The 15,344-nt window shown below is 45.8% G+C and overlaps 1 protein-coding gene across 1 annotated transcript in view; it reads left to right on the forward strand.

Annotated features, from left to right (window-relative positions):
* Positions 1–928: 928 nt before the first annotated feature.
* The window catches only part of LOC115471353 (dipeptidase 2-like), a 44,092-nt gene continuing 29,676 nt past the window's right edge, over positions 929–15,344 (forward strand). Inside the window, exons 1-3 of the mRNA XM_030205052.1 lie at positions 929–1,062; positions 4,304–4,430; positions 12,112–12,241. Of these exons, the coding sequence (XP_030060912.1) occupies positions 929–1,062; positions 4,304–4,430; positions 12,112–12,241 (391 nt within the window). The remainder of the gene's footprint in view (positions 1,063–4,303; positions 4,431–12,111; positions 12,242–15,344) is intronic.

Raw genomic sequence — 15,344 nt, forward strand, 5'->3', positions numbered from 1 at the left:
GCAATGGAGGGTTAAGTGACTTACCCAGAGTCACAAGGAGTTGCAGTGGGAATCAAACCAATTTCCTAGGATCAAGGTCCCCTGCACTAACCACTAGGCTACTCCTCTTAGTCAGATAAGGTCCCTCTTCCCCCCCTCCCCCAGCCTTGCAAACTCTTCTCCAAGGGTGACCTTCCTCTATATGGTCCTCTGTGATTTGAAAAGCCCTATGTGGCTCTTTGATGAAATGTTTGGGAACCCCGTTATACTTAATCCCATGATTTCTTTACCTGCTCACAAACCTGTGCCATTATGGGCTACAATAATTGCAGACTGACAAATAAGGAGTGGTTTCTCCTGCTGACATTGGTCATACCAAGTGCTTTCAACTAAAGCTGGTTTGCTGGCTAATCAGTAAGGAGATATTGCTCTTACTTCCACTGAAATTCTTCTTGAAAACTGACCAAGAAAGAGCTTTCTCTCTGTGTCATGCTTTGTCTCTGCTGCCGTGTGCCAGGCATTTATGTACTGATAATTCGTGTGTTTACCACGCTGGAAACTGAAAACAGTCATTGCTGAAGCAGGAAGGAGGTTAGGTATGGAGATACAGGGGATTCTAATCTTTGGTCTATATCACATAGGTCACTTTATAAAATCTAGGGCATCACAATTTGATCAATAGGGACCTGAAGGATCAGCAGTGCAGCACTGGTTATGGCATAAATTGCTACCTATAAAATGCTTTTATAAAGACAGACATTAAAATGCTGCTCTTTGGAAAAATCTCTATTTTCTTTGATGCTCTGTAGTCTGTACTGCTGCTCATAAATTTCTGTCTTTATTCTCCTTTTAGAGCTCATCATTCCACAATAGGATGTCTAGACACTATAATAAAGCATAAGCAAAATAGAAGGAATTTAATTTCAACTTGAACATTTTGCTAATTAACATGTTGTGGATGAGAGAGAGCTCTTTAACTCAGAGATTCCTTCTGTGGATTCTGCTTCCAGCTGTTGTGTCTTCTTCCTCTGATAACTTTCAGAAGGCACTGGAATTAATGGAGCAGGCTCCTTTAATTGATGGGTATGTTTTTGTTTTTACATATAACAATTTTCAGAAGATAAAAATGTTTGTTATGCCAATATATTTTCTAGAACATAAACACAGCACTGTTAGATAAAGTAAAAAGAACATTAATAGCAGGATTTTGTACCATTGCAGCTATGTGACAGACATCAAGAACCTGCCCCTGTAGTGTGCAAATGCTGTTGCACAAATTTACACCTGCTTCAAAACAGGTAAATTTGTGCTTGTACACTATTCTCCGAAATGCAGTAAGGGGTCCTTTTACAAAGGCGAGCTGAAAAATGGGTTGTGGCAGTGTAGGTGTGGGTTTTGGGCCCGCGCGCTGATCCATTTTTTAGCGCGCCTGTAAAAAGGGCCTTTTTTCCCCCCAAGAAAGGACATGTGGCAAAATGAAAATTGCCATGCGTCCATTTTGGGTCTGAGACCTTACCACTAACCATTGACCTAGTGGTAAAGAAACTGGGCGGTAATCACCATTACGCACGCCTGAAAATAAAGATTCTTTTCAGACGCATGTATCGGATGCGCGCCAAAAATGAAATTACCACAAGAGCCATGCGGTAGTCGGGCGGTAACTCCATTTTGGTGCACGTTGGGCATGCGTAGACGCTTAAGCGGCTTAGTAAAGGGCCCTAAGCTAGTACTCTGCAAAGGTAGTTCCGTGCAGAGTGCCCGCTACAGAATGTTAGCTTAGCATGCGTCATTTTGGGACACCATTTACAGAATCTAGCCCATAGTTTCTAATTAAAGGCGACCTGTTATTGCATGAGGAGGTATCAGTGTTCTTGCTTATTTTATAAAATAGATACAATTTATGACAGCAGGAACACCCATCTGCACTTACTTTTTATGCAGGTATATCTTCATTTAGTTTTATAACAGCCATGTGGAAAATGTTTTATAAAATTACCCTCTTGGGAACAGGAACAACTTTGCGTGGGAGCTGGTGGATAACATATTTTATAAAGTTATATTGGTGCATATGTGGCTTTAAAAATGGGTGCAACATATGCACCTATCCGCCTCATAATCGAAAGTTAAAGACGCCCATATTTTGACCCAAATCGGGAGATGGGTGTCCGTTTCCCGTGGGCACCCAAATCGGTATAATCGAAACCTGATTTTTGGCGTCCTCAACTGCAGTCCGTCACGGAGATGAACAAAGATCACGGGGGCATGTCGGAGGCGTGGCGAAGGCGGGACTGGGGTGTGGTTATCGGCCGAGGAGAGATGGGCGTCTTTAGCTGATAATCGAAACAAGAAGGGCGTTTATGATGAGAATTTGGTCCGCTTTATTTGGACCCTTTTTTTTCAGGTCCAAGTCCCAAAAAAGTGCCCCAACTGACCAGATGACCATGGGAATCGGGGATCACCTCCCCTGACTTCCCCAAGTGGTCACTAACCCCCTCCCACAAAAAAAAAACAACTCACTTTACAAACTTTTTTCCCAGCCTGTATGCCAGCCTCAAATGCCGTACCAACCTCCATGACAGTAGAATGTGTTCTATCCTCTGACAGCCTTTCCCTGGTTCTGATGTGGGTCTCGGGTGAGTGTGACACCTTTTCTGTTAAGGGCACTGCAGAGTCACATCAGCAATGCATTGTGGTGGGTGTAGGGTAGTGGGCTCCGTGATTCCACTAGCTTGTGTTAAATGCTCACGATGTTGGTAATTGGTAGGCTCTACTCCCATGGTGCTTTTCCCTCTGCTTACTGGGTCAGAGTGTGCCCTGTTTTGTTTCCGGTAGTCCATGAGGTAGTGGCCATTTATGTAAGACACTTTTAGATCCCCTTCATGTGTTAGCCATGTTACAGCACTTAGTTCTTACATTGAATGTGGCTGAAAGAGGGCATTGTACATCATTCTGCCAGCTCGGACCTACTGCTAATCTCAGTACCAGCGACACTCGTTGCCAGTGGGGCACAACCTCTGATCTGCAATTAACTATGAGTAAAGGTGCTTATTCAAATAAAGGACGTTTTCAGTGAGATTAGTCTTATTTATCGCATTTGTATCCCACATTTTCCCACCTCTTTGCAGGCTCAATGTGGCTGACAATACATCATGAATAGTGGAGATATATAATAAAATTCAGGTGTGAACTGATCAGCCAAGGTTATACAGCAGCAACAAGTCCTGTCCATGGAGCACCTTTAGTGGGTACTGCAGTGCACTTCAGGCAGGCGGACCCAGGCCCATCTCCCCCCCACCCGTAACACTTGTGGTGGTAAATGGGAGACCCCTAAAACCCACTGTACCCACATGTAGTTGCCCCCTTCACCCCTAAGAGCTATGGTAGTGTTGTACATCTGTCCCTCCCATGACCAAATGGCTTGGATTGGGATGTTTCTGAGTTGGGCGTTTTTAGTTTCCATTATCGCTAAAAAAAGCCCCGCCCATCTCAGAAAGGACCAAATCCATGGCATTTGGTCCGTCCAAACCGTATTTTCGAAACGAAAGATGGATGCCCATCTTTTTCGAAATATGGTCTGTCCTGCCTCTTCATATACCCGTTTTCGGGCATAGATGCCCATGGAGATGGGCGTTCGCGTTCGATTATGCCCCTACACAAATCTTGTATTTTCCACTAGTAATTTCAGAAACTGAGATCAAACTCCACATACCATAGCTTAGGAATGAGGTTTATTAATGTTGTGGTATGAGCAAAACTAGCCCATTTGGCGACATCGCCTCCATGGAGACATCTTTATATTGAGATGTACAAATGGATGCACTTTGGTCAAGGTCAAACCAATAATAAGTAAATTAGGAGGGAAAAGGAGATATAATTAGTAGAAAATTGTCACTTGGGCTCAGACTCAATCAAACTCAAATCCAGAAATTTTTGAAAAGTAGATTGTCTACTGCTGTACACTGCTTGATGTGTGTTCATTAACTAAAAGCCATTTACACATTTGCTATGATTAAACATTTCTTTAGCAAAGGTAGCAACCAGTTTTATTTTTTGTGTCTGCAAATATGGTAACCCTAAACAAAGAAAAGCAGCAAGAGCAGGCTGTCTGCGAAATGGGGAACTAACAGCAGGAAATATAAATTGCATGAGTGAATAAATCTATTCTTGTATAATGAAATAAAAAGAGAAGGTGAACCCTACTGAAACTTTTCCAGTCAACTGTAAACAGCTCCAGAAAATCACACTGATGCCACAGAAATGTATAAGTCAATTAAGAGATCCTAAGGAAAGCAAATTAAATACCTGCCATTCTTATTACTTTTAGCCACAATGACCTGCCACTACAGCTGAGGATATTGTATCAAAGCAAGCTGAGTGAAGTTAACTTAAGGGATTTGTCCAAGACCAAGACAAATATACAGAAACTTGAGGATGGTCATGTCGGAGCTCAGGTATGTACAATTCTGTTTAGCATTTGCCTTTGGCAGTACACTATCCAGCTTATTTTCGAAAGAGAAAAACGCTTATAGTGCGACCTAAATCGGGAGATAGACGTTGTCTTGCAAAGGCGCCCAAATCGGTATAATCGAAAACTGATTTTGGGCGTCTCCAACTGCACTCCATCGCGGAAATGAATAAAGTTGACGGGGCGTGTCGGAGGCGTGGTGGAGGCAGAACTGGGGCGTGGTTATCAGTCGAGGAGAGATGGGCGTCTTTAGCTGATAATCGAAAAAAAAAGGCGTTTTTACCGTGATTTTGGGTCACTTTTTTTGGACCCTTTTTTTTTCACGAAGTCCCAACAAAGTGCCCCAACTGCCCAGATGACCACTGGAGGGAATCGGGGATGACCTCCCCGGACTCCCCCAGTGGTCACTAACCCCCTCCCTCCAAAAAAAACCCACTTTAAAAACTTTTTTCCCAGCCTGTATGCCAGCCTGAAATGCCTGGGTCAGATGTAGCTCTCGGGTGCAGTACAGGGTCATATCAGCATTGCATTGTGGTGGGTGTAGGGTATTGGGCTCCGTGATTTTATTAGCTTGTGTTACAGTCTCACAATGTTGGTAGTTGGTAGGCTCTTCTCCCATGGTGCTTTCCCCCCTGCCTACTAGGTCAGAGTGTGCCCTGCAGGGGCGTAGCCCACGGGTGGGCCTGGATGGGCCTAGGCCCACCCAGTTTGGGTTCAGGCCTACCCAGCAGCGGAGCAGAGGGAGCAGGCAGCGCTGATCCTGCATCTGCCTCCTTCTCTCTGACGGCAGCGCTTCCCAGACGCTGCCTACCGCCGCCACGATCTACCTCCTCCCTCTGCCTCACTCTCAACAGCAGTGGTAGCGTCGCGATTCAAACACGCTGCCTCCTGCTTCTAAACCGGAAGCGTCTCCTCTCTCTGCAGAGGAGACACTTCCGGGTTAGAAGCTGGAAGTAGCGTGTTTGAATCGCTACTGCTGCTGTTGAGAGTGAGACAGAAGGAGGACTCGGAGGTAGATCGTGGCGGCGGTAGGCAGCGTCTGGGAAGCGCTGCCGTCAGAGAGAGGGCGGGCAGGTGGAATGGGAGGGAAGGATGCATGGGGGTGAAGGAGAATCGCTGGACACATGGATGGGAGCGGGAGGGGAGAGGAGAGAGGAGAGTCACGGGATGGATGGATGGTGGTGGGGGTCAGGGGAGAGAGGAGAATTGCTGGGGATGGATGGATGGAGGTGGGGGCAGGGGAGAGAGGAGAATTGCTGGGGATGGATGGATGGAGGTGGGGGGTAGGGGAGAGAGGAGAATTGCTGGGGATGATGGATGGATGGAGGTGGGAGCAGGGGAGAGAGGAGAATTGCTGGGGATGATGGATGGATGGATGGATGGATGGATGGATGGAGGTGGGGGGTAGGGGAGAGAGGAGAATTTCTGGAGATGGATGGATGGAGGTGGGGGCAGGGGAGAGAGGAGAATTGCTGGGAATGGATGGATGGAGGGGACAGGGGCAAGAACAGAATTGCTGGGGATGGATGGATGGGGGCAGGGGAGAGAAGAGAATTGCTGGGTATGGATGGATGGAGGGGAGAGGAGAGTTGCTGGACATGGGTGGATGGAGGGGAGGGAAGAGGAGAGAGGAAGGTTGCTGGACATGGTTGGATGGAGGGGAGGGAAGAGGAGAGAGGAAGGTTACTGGACATGGGTGGATGGAGGGGAGGGCAGGGGGCAGAGGAGGGTTGCTGGACATGGATGGATGGAGGGAAGGGCAGGAGAGAGGAGGCTGCTGGATATGGATGGAGGAGAGGGAAGGGAGAGAGAAGAAATGCTGGACATGGATGGAGGGGAGGGAAGAAGGAGATGAGATGAGGGAAAAGGAAGAGAGGAGAAAATTGCACATGGATGAAGAAAATAGGCAGAAGCTGGATCCACTGGACAGTCAAGTCTGCGGAGGACCCAGAGCAAGAAATGAAGAAGAAAGGCGGAAAGTAAAGAAATAAATGGAAAGGAAGCCCTGGAAACAGAGTAAAGAGGACAGATAGCAGCAGAATCAGATACTGGGCCAGTATGATCAGAAAAACAAAGTCACCAGACAGCAAAGGTAGAAAAAAAAATCATTTTATTTTCATTATAATGATTGGAACATGTCCACTTTGAGAATCAGGTGCTCAACATTAAAAGTTTATATTTATTTACTTATTTATGGCATTTTATCCCACATTAAACATGAATTAGATTGGAACCTGGGATCATTTAATGTTTTTTTTTTCCTGGAGAGAGTAATGCATTGCCTCCCCCACCCCCCAGGCTCTCTCCCCGGCTATAGCCAGCTCTGCAATTTTGAGGGGAGGTGCACAGGTGGACGGGGGGGGGGGGGGGGGGGGGGGGGTGTACAGGTGGACCGGGGAGAGAGCCTGTTGTTAAACATTTACCAGCGCACCACTGTTTAGTGCCCACCCATTCAACCTCTTGGCCCACCCAAAAATTGACTTCTAGCTACGCCACTGGTGCCCTGTTGTGTTTCCTGTTGTAGTCCATGCGGTACTGGCCATTTTTGTAAGCCAGTTTTAGTTCCCTTTCCTGTGTTAGCCACGTTAGACAACTTAGTTCTTCCCTTGAATGTGGCTGAAAGAGGGCATTGTACAGCATTCTGCCAGCTCTGACCTACTGCTCATCTCAGTACCAGGGAGACTCATTGCCAGTGGGGCACAACCTCTGATCTGCAGTTAACTGTGAGTAAAGGCGGTTATTCCAATAAAGGACGTTTTCGTAGAGATTAGTCTTCAGGTGTCAACTGGTGTGCCAAGGTTATATAGCAGCAACCAGTCCTAGAGGCCTGCGTGTATGCAGGTCCCTGGAACACTTTTAGTGGGTACCGCAGTGCACTTCAGCCAGGTGGCCCCAGGCCCATCCCCCCCTACCTGTAACACTTGTGCTGGTAAATGGGAGGCCTCCAAAACCCACTGTACCCACATGTAGGTGCCCCCTTCACCCCTAAGAGCTATGGTAGTGTTGTACATTTGTGGGTTTTGGGGGAGTGGGGTTGAGTGTTCAGCATCCGTGGTAAGGGAGCTATGCATGTGGGAGCTTTTTCTGAAGTCCACCGCACTGACCTAGGGTGCCCAGTTGGTGTTCTGGCATATCAGGGGGGGCCAGTGTACTACCAATCCTGGCCCCTCCCACGACCAAATGGCTCGGATTAGGACGTTTTTGAGCTGGGCGTTTTTAGTTTCCATTATCGCTAAAAAAAAACAAACGCCCAGCTCAAAAACGTCCATTTTTTCAAAAATACGGTTCGGCCTGCCCCTTCATGGACCCATTCTCGGAGATAAACGCCCATGGAGATAGGCGTTTCCATTCGATTATGCCCCTCAGTGTTTCCTAAGTGCAGGAAGAACTTTTCAAATTTAGGTTTGTCTCCATTCCTTAATGTTTTTAGCAGATTTGTCTTTTTCAAGACAAGGCTGTTTTTCCCTTATCACATGGTTTTGATCTCGTTACCTTGGAATGAGAGAGCCACATTAGACCCCTGACACAGGCCATTGTTGTCGAAACATAGACTGTGTCGGGCCTTTTCAATAAAGTGAAGTTGAGACGCTCCCATTCTTTAAGGCTCCTTGTGCATTTTTTGTCTATTTGCTAGAGGATTATCCTTACAATGGGTGGACTGGATGGAGGAGAAGGGATTAAAATTATAGTGGATACACCCCCCTCTTCTGTAGTTATGAATGAAGACTTATGGCACTCTAGGTTCAGTTGGGTAAATTCTATTTATTCATTTAGGGGCCCTTTTAATAAAGCTTACCATGCGCTAACCGACATTATCATGTGCTAGGTGCCACATGACCTATAGGTATGAAATTGGATGTGCAATATTTAAAGTGTTAATGTCTGTTAGTGTGCGCTAACCTTTAGTAGAAGGACCCTCAAATTATGTGCTTATCTATTTATTTATGAATATTTATATACTACCTTCCTGGCACTAAGTCATTCAAAATGGTGTATAATCAGAATTTGAAACAGTGCTTATTTCTATGATAAGCAGCATACAATGTATTGTACTGTTTTGGGATCTTGCCAGGTACTTGTAACCTGGATTGGCCACTATTGGAAACAGGATACTGGGCTTGATACTGTCACAGCATGGCAACGCTTATGCTCTTAATAAGACACAACATATAAACAATAGAAAATGAAGTATCTATATATTTAGCTGCATGATTCCCAGATCTACCTCTCCACACCAGAAATCTCAGCCGAGATCCAGGCCAAAGCATCAGCCTGCCTGTCTGACATTGCTGCCTGGATGTCTCAGCGCCATCTGAAACTAAACATGACCTAGACTGAGCTTCTTATCTTTTCCCCTAAACCAACCTCTCCTCCTCCCCCATTCTCTATTTCTGTGGATAACACTCTCATCCTTCCTGTCTCATCAGCTCGTATCCTTGGGGTCATCTTCGACTCCTCCCTCTCTTTCTCTGCACATATTCAGCAGACTGCTAAAACCTGTCATTTCTTTCTCTATAATATCAGCAAAATTCGCCCTTTCTTTTCTGAGCACACTACCAGAACTCTCATCCACACTCTTATCACCTCTCGCTTAGACTATTGCAACTTGCTTCTCACAGGTCTCCCATTTAGCCATCTCTCTCTTCTTCAATCTGTTCAAAATTCTGCTGCACGACTAATATTCCACCAGTGTCATTATGCTCATATTAGCCCTCTCCTCAAGTCACTTCACTGGCTTCCTATCCATTTCCGCATACAGTTCAAACTCCTCTTATTGACCTATAAGTGCATTCACTCTGGAGCTCCTCAGTACCTCTCCACTCTCATCTCTCCCTACATTCCTCCCCGGGAACTTTGTTCACTGGGTAAATCTCTCTTATCTGCACCCTTCTCCTCCACTGCTAACTCCAGACTCCCTTTTGTCTTGCTGAACCATATGCCTGGAATAGACTTCCTGAGCCGGTACATCAAGCTCCATCTCTGGCCGTCTTCAAATCTAAGTTAAAGCCCACCTTTTTGATGCTGCTTTTAACTCCGAACCCTTATTCACTTGTTCAGAACCCTTATTTTATCACCCTCACTTTAATATTCCCTTATCTCTTGTTTGTCCTGTTTGTCTGTCCTAATTAGATTGTAAGCTCTGGCGAGCAGGGACTGTCTCTTCATGTTCAAGTGTACAGCGCTGTGTACGTCTAGTAGCGCTATAGAAATGATAAGTAGTAGTAGTAGTAGCATATCTATGGGGTAATTTTATAATTGCATGCAAAAGCAAGCATGTGGAGAATAATGTTGTAAAGGCCATCTAGGTATTTAGGTTTGTGCATTTAAAATTATGCTAGTATTTGATGAACACAGTTTTTTATAAAATACATTTAGCACTACCATGAAAGCTCATAAGATTTCTGATGTTGGTATTTATTAAACTCTGGAATTTGTTGCCAGAGAATGTGGTAAAAGCTTAGCAGGGTTTAGTAAAGGGTTGGATAATTTCCTGAAAGAAAAGTCTTATGCCATTATTAAGGTGAACTTGGGAAAATGCACTGCTTGTTTTTAGGATAAGCAGCATAAAATCTTTTTACTCTTTTGGGATCTTGCCAGGTACTTGTGATATGGATTTGCTACTGTTGGAAACAGGATACTGGGCTTGATGGACCTTTGGTCTGTCCCAGTATGGCAAAGCTTATGTTCTTATTATGTCTTATCTCTTATTTAGGAAACACCTGAAAGCTCATATGATTTCTGATGTTGGTATTGATCTAGGTATGATTTTTTTGTCCTGCTAATTTAGGTCTGCTTTTTCTCTGCTACGTTTTTCTGCTTTTATATGTAATATTGTCGCGTTCGTGAGTCCTTGTGCCCAGACAGAGCACTGAAGCGAAAATTCGAACCTGTACTCTGTAGGGCAGCTGAGCAACCCCGAGGCTTCACCTGTGATGACCGCTGTTCCCCAAGGGTTGAGCCCCCAGGTGCAGGCAGCCGACAGGACTTCCGGATACAGACAGGGGGTAGATGGCCGCTGGGAGCAGGCGGAGAGTAGTCTGGATGCAGGTAGTTGTCAGGTCAGGCAGCACACAGAGAGTAGTCAGGATTCAGGCGGTTGTCAGGTCAGGCAGAAAGCAGAGAGTAATCAGGATTTAGGCAGTTGTCAGGTCAGGCAGCAAGCAGAGAGTAATCAGGATTCAGGCAGTTGTCAGGTCAGGCAGCAAGCAGAGAGTAGTCAGGATTCAGGCAGTTGTCAGCAACGAGAAGGTAACAGCTTGAGAATAGGTATTCACCAACAATCAGTTGTCAGGTCAGGTGGCAAGCAGAGAGTAGTCAGGATTCAGGCAGTTGTCAGGTCAGGTGGCAAGCAGAGAGTAGTCAGGATTCAGGCAGTTGTCAGGTCAGGTGGCAAGCAGAGAGTAGTCAGGATTCAGGCAGTTGTCAGGTCAGGTGGCAAGCAGAGAGTAGTCAGGATTCAGGCAGTTGTCAGGTCAGGCGGCAAGCAGAGAGTAATCAGGATTCAGGCATTTGTCAGGTCAGGCAGCAAGCAGAGAGTAGTCAGGATTCAGGCAGTTGTCCGCAACAAGAAGGTAACAGCTTGAGAATAGTTATGCACCAACAATCATCCACTGAAGTAGAAGCCGAAGCAAAGAAGTGGAGAGATGCTGCTCCTCAAAAAGCCCCCACCATCAGGGAAACCACAATCAGCTGGCAAGGAGAACCTCCCATTGGCTGGCCAGCCGATAGAGGGGGATGAGCCTAGGTACGAGGCTCCAATCCTATAGTGCAGAAGGCGGGGCACCGATCTCGGCGTCCCACGAGGCCCTGGCACACCGTCACCTAGCAGGCAGAGAGGACTCCCAGAGTGCCAGACCCGCCAAGATGGCCAGCGCTCCATATCGCAGGCAGGCAGAGAGAATGGGAGCGCCGAGCCCGTTGAGATGCCACATCGCGGGAGCGTAGAGGGAATGGGAGTGCTGGGCACTCCACATCGCAGAAGCATCCCTCACCGAGGTGAGGAACGTGACATAATATAACTCCACCTGACTAGGGTGCTTCTTTTCCTTGATTGTAATCCGCAGTGAATCCAAATAGAGATATTGTGGCATATAAGTCACCCATAGCATAGCAGAATATCCAATGACAACTAACTATGGGACCCTCCTCCACTAACCATGCAATGCTAAAATGAGGGGCTGCACTTATCTGGACCCCTTAAGCCCCCTTCCCCCGCATCCTGGCCCATGCCTACATACTAAGAGGAATGTTGGCAGCAGCTCACTAAAATACAATGAGCCATCCAAAGGCACACCTGCTTTACCCCACTGCCCATCCCCACCTCCAGAATTCCTCAGGGCAGGGTTGAGATGGAGTGTTTAGATGCAAATGTATGCTTTTGCATTTTCAAAACATGTACATATTTTTTGCAGAAAAACTATCCACCCAGGTTAGTAGGTGTGAATGCTTTCCTGGGATAATTTTCAAAATGTTAAGAGCACTTTTTTTTTGTACCTCAGAAAGGCAGTATATCAAATACATTACCCATACCCAAACACTTTCACTTTCAAAATCCTAAGGTCTGTGGAGTGAAAAGTATGTATTTCATTTTTCACCTGTGTTAGCATTTATAAAATGCACCCCCCCCAAATATTCTTTACTGGAAACAATAATATTTTTCTTTCCAGTTTTGGTCAGCATACGTCATGTGTAGCGCCCAAAACCAAGATGCTGTGCGTCTGACGCTGGAGCAAATTGATCTTATCAAACGCATGTGTGAAGCATATGAAGAGTTCCAGCCTGTTACATCTTCAGAAGGTAGTACCTTATCCTTTCAAATTCTATCTTTTGTAGCAATATTGAGAACATAACAATGATACTGAAGGTTGACACATAAAGTACATTTGCAGCATTCAGAGACAAAAACATTCTTCATTTCCTTTTCCTTTCCCCTCTTTGTTTTCAAACTTCTGCATCTAGATGGTAAGTCTGGATAACTCTGGGACATCTTGCTTTGTGGGGCTATTAGGTACCACCTCAGAGGTTCTCCCTCAGCCTACTCATTGGTTAGCAGGGCTAATACAATAGTGAGACTTATCATCCTCTTTGAAACAGAGTGAACTACCTCCTAAGGGGTGTGTGTATGTGTGTGCTCAGCAGGGGCGTAGCTGCTATGGGGCCACGGGGTCCTGGAACCCCCTGCCGGCGACCCTCTCAACGTCAGGACATCAGACTCACAGAAACAGAACGAAGCCCTGCAGCTCGCAAGGCTTTATTCTGTTTCTGTGAGTCTGACGTGCAGGACGTGCAGGACGTCAGACTCAGTCAGACTCAGTCAGAAACCAAACGAAGGAAGAAGACTTTGGCTGGCGGGGGTTGGGGTCCCCCACCAGCAAAGGTAGGCGATGGCAGGCGGGGGGGGGGGGGGGGGTCGATAGGGTCATCGGCGGGGGGGGGGCTCAAAGTTGTTGGAGGTGTTGGCAATGGCGGTGGGTGGGCGGGGGGAGGTGTCGGCAATGGGTGGGGGGTCGGCGGCGCTGGGGGGGGGGGTTAAAATGTGCCCTCTCACCTTGGCTCTGGACCCCCCTACCGTTGAAGTCTGGCTACGCCCCATTAGTACTCTTTTATTAAAATAGGGACCCTTTTTCTTAAGCACATTAAGCAGTTAGTATGCACATTTTTGCATAATAACTGTGACTGCGCAAACATAGTAACTGTTCCCATAGTGACATGACAATGTGCTCTAATTCAGGGGCGTAGCCAGACAGCAGATTTTGGGTGGGCCTAGGCAAGAAGTGGGTGGGCACCAAGTGTTCTCCACCCCACCAAAAAAATATCTCAGCTGGTGGAAAAATGCTTCTCTCCACCTTGGCAGTCTGCAGCAGGCAGGCGCTGAAAACTGAGAATGTGCAGGTGCCGGTATCGTGGAGAGTAGCGTTTTCATTACCATCAGGGGGAAGTCTTCAGCTAGCAGAGATTGGGATCCCCACCAGCTACTGCTAAATGTGTATTACTGTTGGGTGGGCCTGAGCCCTAAGTGGGTGGGCCCTGGCCCACCCCAGCCCACCTGTAGCTACGCCACTGCTCTAATTCACACATTAACCCCAGATACTATATATGGTGACTAAAGTAATGCATGCAATTTTGGCCATGCAGCCAAATTGCGTATGTAACTTAATTGATTAACAAGCCAATCAGTGCTGATAATTAGCCACTAACAAACAATTATCAGCATTAATGGGCACTAATTATAAATTATGCACATGACTTGCTAAGCGTATTCTGTAAAGTGGTGCACATAAATTCTACTGTGCAGATTTCAAAAGGGGTGTGGCCACGGGAGGGGCATGGATAGGTCGGGGGCGTTCCTAAAATGTACACGCAGTGTTACAGAATAAGCTGATTTAGGCATGGGCATTTACACCAGGTTTTAGTTGGCATAAATGGCTCTGACTACATTTTAGTCGCAGGAATGGATACTCTTCCGGATTCTATATATCATGACGAAATTTCCACGTGCAACTCTGAGAGACTTAACAAGCAATAATGAGCACTAACTACTACTACTACTACTTAACATTTCTAGAGCGCTACTAGGGTTACGCAGCGCTGTACAGTTTAACAAAGAAGGACAGTCCCTGCTCAAAGGAGCTTACAATTTAAAGGACGAAATGTCAAGTTGGGGCAGTCTAGATTTCCTGAATAGAGGTATGGTAGTTAGGTGCTGAAGGCGACATTGAAGAGGTGGGCTTTGAGCAAGGATTGGAATATATGTGCAGAAATATCTGCGCACAACATGTTATATAATACAACATGCGTCCCCTCCTCAATTCACATATGTATTGCTCAATTCCTCCTTCTAAAGAAGCCTTTGACTGCTGGACTGCTGGAGAAGTGAAGTGGCAAAATGGTTAGAGCACTTGCCTTGCCCTTCTGGGATTGCTGGTTCAAATATCATCAGTACAATGTGACTCCCCACCCCCAAGCTGCATATGTTTTGCACAATTCCTCCCCTTAAAGCAGCCTTTGACATTGGCCGAGGCTGTACTGCTGGAGAAGTGAAGTGGCAGAGTGGATGGGGCACTTGTCTTCCCCTTGTTGAGAACAACCATTACCATCTTACTGTTATAGTACAATATTGCATAGGGATGTTGAAGCGCTGCGTAACCCTAGTAGCGCTATAGAAATGCTAAGTAGTAGTAGTAGTAGTAGTGATGACAAATTTGTAATTCAATGATCTGTGAAAATATGTGGAGGAAGGTACTAAATAGTATTATGAATTTTCTAAGTATTTAGTATATTAACCTCCCTGGATGTTCAGACATGTTCATTATAACATGCAGTGAGCTTCTGCCAACTCCTGTGGTAGGTCAAGTAGGCCCTTCGTTTTCCTTGCACAACAAAGTACCTTTCCTCCTTTTGGAGGAAAAGTCTTGCTAAAAGGTCAGTCTCCTTGGAAGTAAAGTTGGGCATCCTCTTTTTTTTAGGATGTTGACAATGTCCCCGTGGATATCAGTGTCGTCACGTTATGGCGTGTGTACACGATGATGTCATTCCGGGTATATTCTATATACCTGCAAATTCTGTGCAGAAGTTAGTTTTAGCACCATGCATATTTGCTGCTAGGCGCATTCTATATATATTTTTATAAGAAACTGATAACTTATTTCTCAAAGGAAACCCATGTACAATATTTGTTCCTACTATAACAAGTCCTTCTTATAACAAACACTTCTACTAGCTTCTAATTCATTTATTGCAAAAAAAAGGTTACTATAAAAATAGTTAATAGGTAAAGTGACAGAAATGTACAACCTTAGGGGCTCTTTTATCAAGCTGCAATAGGCACTAATGCGTGCTTAAAGCAAGAAAAGCCTAACCTAGGATGCAGATTAGTTTAGGCATATGCAGATTTCAAAAG

Source organism: Microcaecilia unicolor, chromosome 5 (assembly GCF_901765095.1).
Source record: "Microcaecilia unicolor chromosome 5, aMicUni1.1, whole genome shotgun sequence".
Taxonomy (NCBI): domain Eukaryota; kingdom Metazoa; phylum Chordata; class Amphibia; order Gymnophiona; family Siphonopidae; genus Microcaecilia; species Microcaecilia unicolor.